The sequence below is a fragment of the Protomyctophum bolini genome, assembly GCF_963924005.1.
Source record: "Protomyctophum bolini genome assembly, chromosome: 24".
Lineage (NCBI taxonomy): Eukaryota > Metazoa > Chordata > Actinopteri > Myctophiformes > Myctophidae > Protomyctophum > Protomyctophum bolini.
This window is the reverse complement of record NC_137885.1, coordinates 6419088-6431752: the sequence shown is the minus strand read 5'-3', so window position 1 is coordinate 6431752 and position 12665 is coordinate 6419088. Positions and strand designations below refer to the sequence as shown.

Below are 12665 nucleotides of genomic sequence, written 5' to 3'. Positions count from 1 at the left end.
TCCCATTTTGGTGTTTTAAACATTGTTATAATGTAGCTATATTGAGAAACAGCAGATCTACAAGCTCATAGCGCGCCACCGAGTGGCGCGCTACGAGCTTGTAGGTCTGCTATTTTTGAAAAAAAATCGTAAAAAATGTGGTGCAAATCTTTGGATATATATTCTTTCAAAGTGAATGTTTTTAACCCATTCTGAACGGGAACCCATTTTGGTGTTAGCATCATGTCGCGCTTTAGCTATTGAAAAATAGCAGATCTACAAGCTCATAGCGCGCCACCGAGTGGCGCGCTACGAGCTTGTAGGTCTGCTATTTTGGAAAAATCGATTTTTAGAATCTGATCTCAGGTCAGAATGGGTTAATCAGACCAGTGTGTGTCCAGTGTAAACCTCGTATGAATCTGATCTAAGGTCAGAATGGGTTATTTCCGTGTCGGTTCAGTGTCATTCATGTGTAACGGATAAGGCTCAACATATGGTGTACTGTACTGTATGCTCACAGGCCGCAGTCTTCTTCACCCCTTGTGGTTTTACAACCTGTTCACATTTACCCATGTATTTTAGTCATCATATTGCACTATACCCAAGAGGACACAGTCCAACATGAAAACTGTGGCCTGGGCCAGCCGAGCGGCCCGGGCGTGCCGCCCTGGGCTGGAAATCCAGCCTGACAGCGTGTCGCGGGTTCGAGTCCCGATCCCGACGACCTTTGCTGCGTATCTGCCCCCCCCTCTCTCTCCCCCCCCCCCCTTTCCTGTCAAACTACTGTAATCTATCAATAAAGGCAACAAAACCCCAAGAAATATCTTAAAGAAATTAATAAAAAATAAAACTATTAATTGATATTGTGACGATATCGCGGGGTGAAGAAGACTTTTGGTGCTTTCAAAGTCATTTACACAGAGATTTTTGATAAATTAAAAAAAAATTGTCAGTAATGCCTACATAATAATTAAGTGGGGTAAAGGCAAATAATATAATAGAACAGCTATGGCTTTACTCCAAATATGCTAAATAAAATACCACGTTCACCAGATATCACCATGTCCAAACGTCCACACGATATCTATTCTCGCATATCGATAATGTTTCCAGCCCTAGGACACAAACATCGTCTTCACCAGCACCTGTGTGTGTGTGTGTGTGTGTGTGTGTGTGTGTGTGTGTGTGTGTGTGTGTGCGTGCGCGCGTGTGTGTGTACGTGTACTTGCGTACCTGTGAGATGTGGTTGATGGAGGACTCCATGCGTCGGAGCTGCGAGGCCTGGATGTCCAGCATTTGGAGGACATTGTTGGCCAGGGTGTTGATCAGGTAGGCCACGCTGGCCAGAGACTGGGTAGTGTAGTTCTTGGTCTCCTCCAGCGCCCTGTGCTTATCCGGTGACTGCAAAACACAAGCAGGGGAACAAAAACAAAACGCTCCTATTAACCCATTCTGACCTGAGAGCAGATTCATACGAGGTTTCCATTGGACACGCACTGGTCTGATTAACCCATTCTGACCTGAGATCAGATTCTAAAAATGTCAGTCGTTCTTCGATTTTTCAAAAATAGCAGACCTACAAGCTCGTAGCGCGCCACTCGGTGGCGCGCTATGAGCTTGTAGATCTGCTATTTTTCAATAGATTTGATTAATAGACACAAAAAAAAAAGGAAGCTCAAACCCAAAATGCAATACTTTTTGTTTTCAAGAGATTTTCTCACAAACGTCAGTATTACAAAGTTATTTACTTCTTTTTTGTTACTCCTTTTTTTCCATTCCCCTTCCAAGTGCGTTTGTCTGTAACTATATTTTCAGCAATGGGATAATAGGCCTATATATTGTTTTTTTTGGTGGGTTGATCTGGTTAAGCAGGTCATTTTGAAAGTAGATCTCAAGTCTAAAAAGTGTGGGCACCCCTGAGTTATGGTGGTACTGTTTTACTCTACTGAGACATTTCCACATTTCTGTACTTTTACTTAACTAATCCACTACATTTCAGATGCAAATATTGTACTTTTACTCCACTCCAACTGTAGTTGTTACTTGTTACTTTGTAGATTTGTATTATTATTATTATTATTATTATTACAAAACATACATTAACCACTTCAACCCAGTCCATACATGTTGGCCATTTGAAAAATAGACGATCTCCAATCTCACAATGCTATTCTGCTATTTTCAAAAAAAGATTTTTTTAGACATTTGAAATGGAACAATGAGTAATGAACATGACTTCTATGTTCCAGGAGCCACAGTGAGGCAGACGGCTCCTCCTCCTTCATGTTACTGAAAGATGCCCTTTCTTGTTTTCAACTACAAGTCTTTTCTGAAGGCCAGCGAGAGACGTACTGACGTGGGGGTCATCAGACCCCCGTCCGAGAGATCTTTTAACCCATTCTGACCGGAGATCAGATTCTAAAAATGTCTTCTATACATCCTGACAGTTTAACATTCTGACCTGAGATCAGATTCTAAAAAAATGTCTTCTATACATCCTGACAGTTTTCTGAAAAAGCTATGTTTCTATGTCGGTCGTTCTTCGAATTTTTCAAAAATAGCAGACCTACAAGCTCGTAGCGCGCCACCGAGTGGCGCGCTACGAGCTTGTAGGTCTGCTATTTTTTCAATAGCTAAAGCATGACATAATGCTTACACCAAAAGGGGTTCCTGCCCCAAAACGGGTTAATTTACAAGACATTAAAGTCAGTCTAACAAAACACCAGCCTCTCTTTCTTTGTAGTTGTTACGTCCCCATCAAAGAGGTCCAGGTGTTATTTTGTGCAAAAGCTCCTTATTGGCTATTTCCCCTACCATAAGCCCTAAATGAATTGCATTGAATTGAATGGGATGTATGGGGTGTTGTGCTAATTCGCTTATTTCCATCGCTCAAAAGTATATATTATTTGTATATATCCTCTCTTCATAATGTAAATAATAACCCACACTTTACTACTTATTTCGATGGAAATAAGCGAATTAGCACAACACCCCATATTCCCATTAAATTCAATGCAATTCATTGAGGGCTTATGGTAGGGGAAACAGCCAATAAGGAGCTTTTGCACAAAATAACACCTGGACCTCTTTGATGGGGACGTAACAACAACTACAAAGAAAGGTAAGAAAGCCTTTTAGTATGGAATTCTCCTTTAAACATCTGTATTACTTAATTTTTACAAGAACACGGTTAGAGTAATGTAGAAGAATTGATATTTTGATCAACGCCGTTAACGTTTGCCTCTCCCAACGGCACCGACATCGACACAGCATGGAATGGTGACACAATATTATCTAAACGATATAACAGAATTCTCACATTTTGGTTCCGAGAGGCTAAATGGCATGAAAAAGGGTTGAAAACCACTGCCGTACGGACGGCAACGGTGTCCCACTCACCGAGTCCCAACAGACTATAGTACCACTGACTGCAGTGCACTAGAATGAGTGACTTTACCGTAGCAAAAGGTTTAATAATGGATTGCATTTTTTATAGCGCTTTTCTATGCACTACGTGCTTACTCACGGCGCTTTAGAATGGTTCATTCACTCATACGTTGGGGGGGGTGAAGCGGCGAACAGTCGACGCCTGAAGCGTCCTCACTTCCCACGTTCAGACACCAATGGTGGCAACGACCACTGGAGGCAACGTATAGGGCTCAGCGTCTTGCCCAAGGACACTTCGACGTGTAGGACGGGAGGAGCCGGGATTCGAACCGCCGACCCACGGACCATTGGACGACCTGCCCTACCCCCTGAGCCACAGCCGCCCCCAAAGGTTTCCACTTCATTCTCTGAACAAGACGTGAGTCACCGACTCTACAGAAGTCCAAGACACTCTGGGCTGTATTTTGCGTGTCTTAAGTACCAGGTCTTATTCCCTAACTTGAGTAAACTAAAGACCTGGAGGCGTGATCAATGCCATTTGGCTATTCTGAGTGGCCAAAAAGCATTGACCACGCCTCCAGGTCTTAAGTTTACTCAAGTTAGGGAATAAGACCTGGTACTTAAGACACGCAAAATACAGCCCTCTGTGTCACTTGCAGAAGGTATACAAGAACTTCTGTCAAGTTAACAAAAAAACCAAAACAGGCGGCCCAGCTTGTTTTCAGATTTCCCATTTAGACCCGAGCTCGATTCTACAAATACCTTCTAAATCCTGACAGTTTTCTGAAAAACCCATGTTTCTATGTCAGTGGTTCTCAAACAGTTTCATGACAAGGACCCCCAAAAATGTATGTAATTGGCCACCGATCCCCATCTGAAAAAATGATGTTCCAGACCCCCCCCCCCCCCCCCCGAAGCAAAGATTTGAGTTAAAAATGTTAGAATATATTCAAAGATCTGTGCCACATTTTCTCTTTTTTTTTTTTTTAAATAGCAGACCTACAAGCTCGTAGCGCGCCACTCGGTGGCATGCTATGAGCTTGTAGATCTGGTATTTTTCAATAGCTAAAGCATAACATAATGCTAACACCAAAAGGTTGGATTATCTAGTAATTTGGAATTTATTTAGCACACATATGATGGACGCATGTATAGTCAGTAGGGCTGCAACTTACAATTATTAATTTTAATAATCGATTCATGGGACGATTTTTTTTTAACGATTCATCGATTAAATCAGATTTATGGCACTTATTTAGCCATCACCTTATAACTGAGATTTGACGTAATTTTAGACATGTCCCAACTACCCAAAAATACATTAAAGATGAATAAATCTGTTTTGTTTTTGTTTTACATCCACTTTGAAAACCACAGAAACTAAATGAGACAAAGAGCTTCTGGCTAATATTATTTATTTCATTCATTAGATCATTTCACCTGTTAGCAGTTATCTAAAAGCTGGGGGTGGTGGGGCTGAATGTTTGTGGTGAGAGCCAACTCCCCCAGAGGTACCTTCCGTTCTGTGGGAGGCTGGGAACTACTAAAGTAATACATTACTTTAGTCGTTTAGTTACTTTCCAAGTATTCCAACACTGATAATAACTAATCTCTAAATTCCAACTTTTAGCCTCTCAAAGTCCCTTGCTTACTAATAATGGTCCGTGGAACTATTAATTCGGTAGAGGACAAAGCCTCAGTGTGTAATATTTTAGTCCGTGTGTTTTTGGAGGAGTGTGCTGCTTAATGTGACAGCGAACATGACGCACACAGCTGCAAGTTGCACCAGAGGAATTGTAAAAAAGAAAAATAGTTTTCAGACAATTCGAGCCAAAACAAAAAAAAGGTTGAGGCGTGGGCAGACAAACAGGACCATCAGAAGTATACATCTGGATCAGCTAAACGTTTCTGGACGGATGCAGTGTGTTTTCTGCTATGAGAGATGGACCTTTTCCTTCCCCTGGTCCCCTGCGTTACGCATTACACCAACATTGTCTCTACTGTACAATGATCCAACACACCATTTATTCTTTAAGATTATAGTTTTCAGGCGGTTTATCTGTCATTTAGACATGGCAGTAAAGAGAGAGAGAGAGAGAGAGAGAGAGACATGCAGCTTCTCGACATTGTAGCTTTTGCAACTGCCAAGATTCTTCCTAATTCAATGGCAAAATAAATGAGGGTCCATTAAAGTTGGTTTAAGTGTTTTACTTTTTACTCTTACTGTTAAATGAAGTGTTAATAAATAGCTCTATATTGGGATCACTGTGACATTTATATAGTGTTTGTTCAGTAATGGGGTGTCTCGCTACATCTCTCCAGGGTCTTTAGTACATGGGCTCCCAAAGTGGGGTCCAGGGGACCGCCAGGGGCCCTGAGGGGATTCCTGTGGGGGTCCCCCCGGACCCCAGCTAAATGATAGTTGTGAACCAAATGGACCCTTATGGGTCTATAACTCAGAGTGCAGTCACGCAGCCCGCTTGGCAAAAACCAACTTATGTTACACACGTGTAATGTTATGGATACAAACAATGTTTTTTTGTAATTATTATTATTAAATCAATAGCTGAAAACAATGCATGTCCAAAAAGAAATTCCAGGACCTTTGATGAATTCCAAACTGGTCACGGCCGCCGCCCACACAGAGTACACAACTCTGATGCTAGCCTTGAAGAGAACCAAAGGAATGGCACCCCCATATCTTGCATCAGACCCTACAGAACCCCCCTCCCCCCTACAGAACCCTCCCGCAAACACACGCTCAGATCAGCCGACGCAGGGAGTGAACCGACCGAAGTACCTTCACTAGTAAAAACGCCGGGAGAGCGCTGAACAACATGACCCAAACTCTTCTCCCATCTGGCTCTAAAAAAAAAACTATGGAATGCCATAGTTCTATTCCCATAGCAGTCAGAACTGCAGACTCACTCCCAGTCTTCCGCCGTAGTCTGAAAACCCACCTCTTCAGACTCCATCTTATAGCCCATGGCACTTTGCCGTAGCACCAGCCCTAGCCTCGACGACCTGACATAGTTTAATTATATATATATTCCACTGGTTCTTATCTTGCGTAGGATTCATGATGACTATTTTTGAGTGGTGCAACCACTCCATTACGGAGATTTGTCTGTCTCTGGCTGGGTCTGTCTCTGGCTCTGGGTCTGTCCCTGGCTGGGTCTGTCCCTGGCTGGGTCTGTCCCTGGCTCTGGGTCTGTCTCTGGCTGGGTCTGTCTCTGGCTGGGTCTGTCCCTGGCTGGGTCTGTCCCTGGCTGGGTCTGTCTCTGGCTGGGTCTGTCTCTGGCTCTGGGTCTGTCCCTGGCTGGGTCTGTCTCTGGCTCTGGGTCTGTCCCTGGCTGGGTCTGTCCCTGGCTGGGTCTGTCTCTGGCTCTGGGTCTGTCTCTGGCTCTGGGTCTGTCCCTGGCTGGGTCTGTCTCTGGCTCTGGGTCTGTCTCTGGCTGGGTCTGTCTCTGGCTGGGTCTGTCCAAGTACGAAAATAGCGTTTGGTTGGTTTTCACATCCAAGTGTCACTGTTGCACAGCCTAACACACACACACACACACTGTAGCTGTATGTATATATGATGATATGTGATCAGTGTGACAGTACAGTGCTGTACTGCTGTGTTCTTGCTTACTGTAAATCGCTCTGGATTAAGAGCGTCAGCCAAATGTCTAAATTGTAAACCTGTTCCAGGAAATAATCTGGCTCGACGCAGGGTGCGTTGTTCAGTTGGAATCAACCAAGAACAAGCTCAACGACATAATGGAACACCAAAATACCCATGTCACCTAATGAAGTGTCCTTGAAGCAAAGACGGCAACAGTCTGCTCCATCACTCTCATTACTTTAACCCATTTTGACCTGAGATCAGATTCTAAAAATGTCTTCTACATCCAGATTCCAGACAGCTTGTAGATCTGCTATTTTTCAATATCTAAAGCATAGCATAATGCTAACACCAAAAGGGGTTCCCCCCCCCCCCCAAAATGGGCTAGATAAGCACAACCGCTAAACAAGGTAAATAGACTGACTGCACATTTTGAAAACACAGAACTTTGCGGTTCATTATACGATCTAATGTCATTATATGCCATACATACATTTGTTGGGTTGTAAATGTATCCCCTGAATACACTTAAAAGTACCACAGTGGGAATAGGCTCGCTAGATTTAGTGTGTTGTATTCATTTTCTTATTTCAAGTTTTTCAACCCAATTACGCCCAAAATCTCTCATACCCGATAATTAGAACCAATAACCAACATGTGAGCTTGTAGAGATCTGCTATTTTCACAAGAATAGCTCATTAATCAGCTAGAAAGAAGACAGGAATGACGAGAGAGAGAGAGAGAGGGACTGTCTGACATGCAGCTCGGGTTCGAGTCCCTCTCTGGTCAGATTCGAACCCGTGCCAGCTGCAGCAATACAAGGACTATATGTGCCGCCAGTGAGGAGCCCCCACCAGGAGGATTGTAGGGCCTTCTTCCTACTCCTCCCGTCCAACAGACGCTGACAAGCCCGTAGGAGGATGTCACGTGCAATGACCAATAGCACCCTCCCCACCCGTAGGAGGATGTCACGTGCATTGACCAATCGCAAAACGGACAGACACACATTTCGATGGGCCACCAGTCCCGTTGTAGCATCGGAATCGGCGACTAAAACTAAGACGAAAAATGTCCGTCCACTACCTTTTTCCACTGACGAAAACTAAATGGAAACTAGTACATATACATACATAAGTTACATAACTACATAACTAAGCTATGACGACTAAAACTAAGACTAAATATATTGACAATTTCGTCAACAAATAACTTAGACTAAAATGTTAGGAAGAAACTAGTGGACAAGAGATCCAGTATAAGTGATACTGATATTCCACTGGGTTGCATGCTAGAAATAGCAGGTCTACAAGCGCACAACACGTCGCGCTGCGAGCTTGTAGATCTGCTATTTTCAGCGTTTAACATCACATTCTGAACTGCTGGATGCACCACGGTGGATTCTAACCCACAACCTCTGTGGTGGGTCTAGGGACTTTATCAATGCGCCACCCGGCGAGCAGCCAGTAAAATCCCACACATTTTAGTAGCCTCTTTAGTCTTCACATGTAATGTGAAAACGTTAACCGCCTCTGTACACTCTTGCAAACGGATGAATTAAGACATTATCTTCTTGTGTGTGTTCACTCCCAAGTGTTGGCTAACAACGCATGCAACAATTAGTCACCCATGCAACGGTCGCAAATAAACCGGCAGGGTAGAAGGAGGGTGCAGCCAAAATGATCTACGGCCCAAGCCAAGCATGAGGACAAGCAGGTTATTGCCAAAAAATGAAATAGCGTAGGTCAGGACATCATACACACATTGGCAGCAATTAACGTTGTTGTGTCCAGTTAGTGCCTTGCAAATCCAACGTGTGTCAGCCTATAGGGCCTATAAGTCTTTAAGATTCTCAGAATAGAATCTCTTATTAATGACGGATGATCATGTGCCAAAATGGCTTCTACAGAAACATCATAATAGTAATAATAATAGACCACCATTTAGCTGGAGGTAATCTAAAGCCCTGGCTACTTGCCTTGTAAACAAACAAAGAGAAGAAAACACCAGATTAACGCATAAAGTGATGAACTGATCTGAATTCTAAATAAATGAGTCGAACACGATTTTTTTTTGTCAAAACAGAGTATGAGAATAGGACATTACAAAATGGCAGATAGAAATGCATGTCTGTCAACTGTCAAGTAACTACCTGCCTTTTAACCCATTTAGAACTGAGGACGATTCTACAAATGTCTTCTAAATCCTAGCAATTTCCTGAAAAACCTATGTTTCTATATCAGTGGTTCCTTAAACTATTTCATGTCAAGGACCCCCAGAATTGTATGTACCGTAATTGGCCCCGAACCTCAATCTCAAAGTATGTTGTCCAGAGACCCCCCCCCAATAATATATACACCGGTAGTCAAAGATTTGCGCAACATTTTCATGATTTTTCAAAAATAGCAGACCTACAAGCTCGTATAAGCTTGTAGATCTGCTATTTTTATAACATATAGTATAAAATAATGCTTTTAAAAACACCAAAAGGGGTTCCCGTCCTGAATGGGGTAAAATCAAAACACCTGTGGCTGGCTCCTCAAAAAGCACACCACTAAAAATATGAAATCAATGTGTTGCTTGCTTCGTCATTCGGTCTCATCAGAGAGTGACGATAAATGCAGGTGACTATTTCAATCTGACAACAGTGGCGAGGATCTCGCAGGCTGACATGCAAAGTGGGGCAACCTGCCAGCCGGCAAGACGCGATTTACCCAGAGGGCCCGACACCTCCAACCTTACCTGTCAGACCCGATCGACTGTATTTCATCAATGATGTCAGATTGTTTTTTGTTTTCGCACGGCGCCAAAAAAGCCTCTTCGCTCACTCACTACTACAAAACAGCGATTGAGAGACCTCCAGTATTTTACAGGAGGCCCTGGCCGTGTGCGTTTTTTTGGGGGATTAGAGAAGTTCTGCCACACCAACAAGATACAGCCATTTTCCACAGCCAACATGCAATGATTCATTCACACTTAGTTCATCTGATCACAAGATCGGAAAGGGGAAGTGTTTCATAGACAGCAGGCTACACAGTACAAAATATGTCAGTATAAATTCATTCACCCATTTCATTTGTAACTCTCAAGAGAATACAAATGTAACCAAATGGACCCTCTCTCAGACAGATACATCGGTGACATTCAACAACAACAACACCATATATCACTTTAGATATTAAGATTCCCAATTTTCCCTTCAGCAGAATCGGGTGGTTTCTTTTAGATCACCCGAAGCACAAGGCAATAAACAAAGGTGATAAATAAATAACCTCGGCTATAAAGCCACGCCAGGATACATAAACATTTGCAGTAATTACGTGCATATTTCAGATATCTGCCAGAGCAGCAAGAAAATGTGTTTGCAGTGTCTCTGCATAGATCTTGCATGCATAGGAATTCATCACACCTACACCAGCCAACCAACCCCATATCATCACGAACTGTCATAGCAGCATATACACTACACTGTAATAGGTTCTAAATAGGCTTTCTGTTAATCAAAGCCCATAAGTAAGAGATGTAATGTATACATGCCCGGGTAAAGGCATGTATCGATACATTGCTGCAGATAGAAGCACACTGATTGATTGGTATTGATTTGACGGGGCCGTCAAACAACCAACCAACCCAGCTGGCTGGCTGAATGCTTCAGAAGGGATCCGTGGTGGGTGATTCCGATGCTACAACGGGATTGGTGGCCCATCGAAATGTGTCTGTCCGTTTTGCGATATTCCGAGACGTATCACAGGATTGTTAGTTAGTCCTTATCAAGATGGGTTTTTAAAAATATACATCCCAGGTTTAAATGATATACTATAGAGCTTATATTTAAAGATTAATTCCAAACATAAATCCTGCAAAAGCGGTTCTAATTCTAAACAAATCTGTATAGCATTATACTGGAGGCGAAGTATTCGACGGGTCACCAATATCCGTGTAACACGGAAGCTACATTACGAGCTAGCCCAGCCAGCTGGCTAAAACACGATAGAATAGATCACTGGTTCGTTCGCAGACATAATTTATATAATAATGGAACACTATAGTCCACATTAACAGCCACTAGATAGATTAAAACCCCTTGGTTTGTAATGAAGTGTGACTGTGTTGTTGTTGTTGTTTAATGATGACAGACTAGAACATTAGCTTCGGTTATAAGGAGAAAACATACAGCCTGCACCGAGGAGGAGAACAGACGTAAATAACAAGGACACGATGGTGACGTCCCGATACTTTAATTTAGTCAGTGGTGGAAAAAAGTCCTCACACAAAGTGTCTCAATTCAACACGTACTTGAGTTAGCTAATGGAATACAACCACCCGAATAAAGGACTACTATACTATCTGTACCAAAACAGGTAGTATAAAACACATCTTAAATCATTCAGATTTTTGTATACTATTTAAATTAGTCTTGAGAAGTATTAAATCAATGCTACCATTTGTCCCAAAGTGACTGCGAACAAATGCTATTTGTTTAGAAACAGCTTTATAACATGTATATAATGATGCAATGTGACATAGCTCTGCAGTGTCTACTTATATATATCCCATTTTCAACAGTTTTTTTATTTTATTTTTAAACTTGCTTTGGCAATGTTTAAACGTAAGTTTTCTCATGCCAATGAAGCTCCTTATTTGAAGGGAGTGAAAGTATAAATACAAGTATTGGCATCAGAATGTACTTAAGTACCAAAAGTACTCACTATGCCGAATGTTATCAAATGCTTAAAAGAGGTTTTGGAAATACAGATCTATACAAGCTCACACCAACAACCTCATTAAATTGTACCATTCATATAAAAATTCTAAATTATCAATAACAAAATTATAAACAAAAAGGACATAATGTATGAAAATGGTGACGTCAGTGCGCAAATTGCATCATTTATATATACAAAATATTATCAATAATAAAAAACAATGACACATAATTATATGAAATGAAAAGGGTGACGTCAGTGACGCCATCCTTGGTGCTGCTGGCTGCAGACCTGCACCACAACCAACCAACGGTAGCTTTTAGCTTAGCATCATTAGCATCTTAGCTTAGCATCACTGTAGTGGGCGAACGGACCGATGCTAATGATGCTAAGCTAACCGTTGGCTGTGCTGTGGTGCAGGCTGTGTAGTGTACAGTGGGGCTGCCTCTCTCTCTCGCCACACACACACACAGCCATGGCGTGTTTTTAACAAACATGTCCGCTCCAGGACGACACGTACCTGAACATAGTTGCTTTCACAATACTCCGCGACTCTCTCCAAGTTGGTGAAACTGTCCAGTAACGCGCTGCGACCTGCCGGGATCTCCTCTTCCAAAAGCATTTGTAACTCCGCCATTTTCACATCTTTAGCTGTGTGTGTGTGCGACTGACTGTGCGTGTGTGTGTGGTGTGTGTGTGTGTGTGTGTGTGCGCGCGCTTGTGTTGGCTCACTAGTGTCACACACTGGACATGTGGCGCTACTACAAGGCTCTCCCATCCATCCAATTAAATAATTATTTTTTATAAATACGGTATAAAAACAGTATATAAATAATGTGGTGGTGGTGGCGGCTACTACTACTGCAATGGTCTGGTCTTCTAACGCAGTGGTTGTCAAAGTGGGGTCCAGGGACCCCCAGGGGTCCGCGAGGGAGTTCCAGGGGGTCCCCGAGTCCCCAGCTAAATTCTAGAAAAGATAGTTAGGACTG

General features: G+C 42.6%; 1 protein-coding gene across 5 annotated transcripts in view; it reads right to left on the bottom strand.

Annotated features, from left to right (window-relative positions):
- Positions 1–12334, bottom strand: part of abi2b (abl-interactor 2b) — a 42434-nt gene extending 30100 nt beyond the window's left edge. For all 5 annotated transcript variants that reach the window (XM_080758726.1, XM_080758727.1, XM_080758728.1 and 2 more), the window contains exons 1-2: positions 12197–12334; positions 1213–1380 (exon numbers count right to left, since the gene is read on the bottom strand). In XM_080758726.1, coding sequence (XP_080614852.1) covers positions 1213–1380; positions 12197–12313 — 285 coding nt within the window. In that variant the 5' untranslated portion in view covers positions 12314–12334. The remainder of the gene's footprint in view (positions 1–1212; positions 1381–12196) is intronic.
- Between the last annotated feature and the right edge of the window lie 331 nt (positions 12335–12665).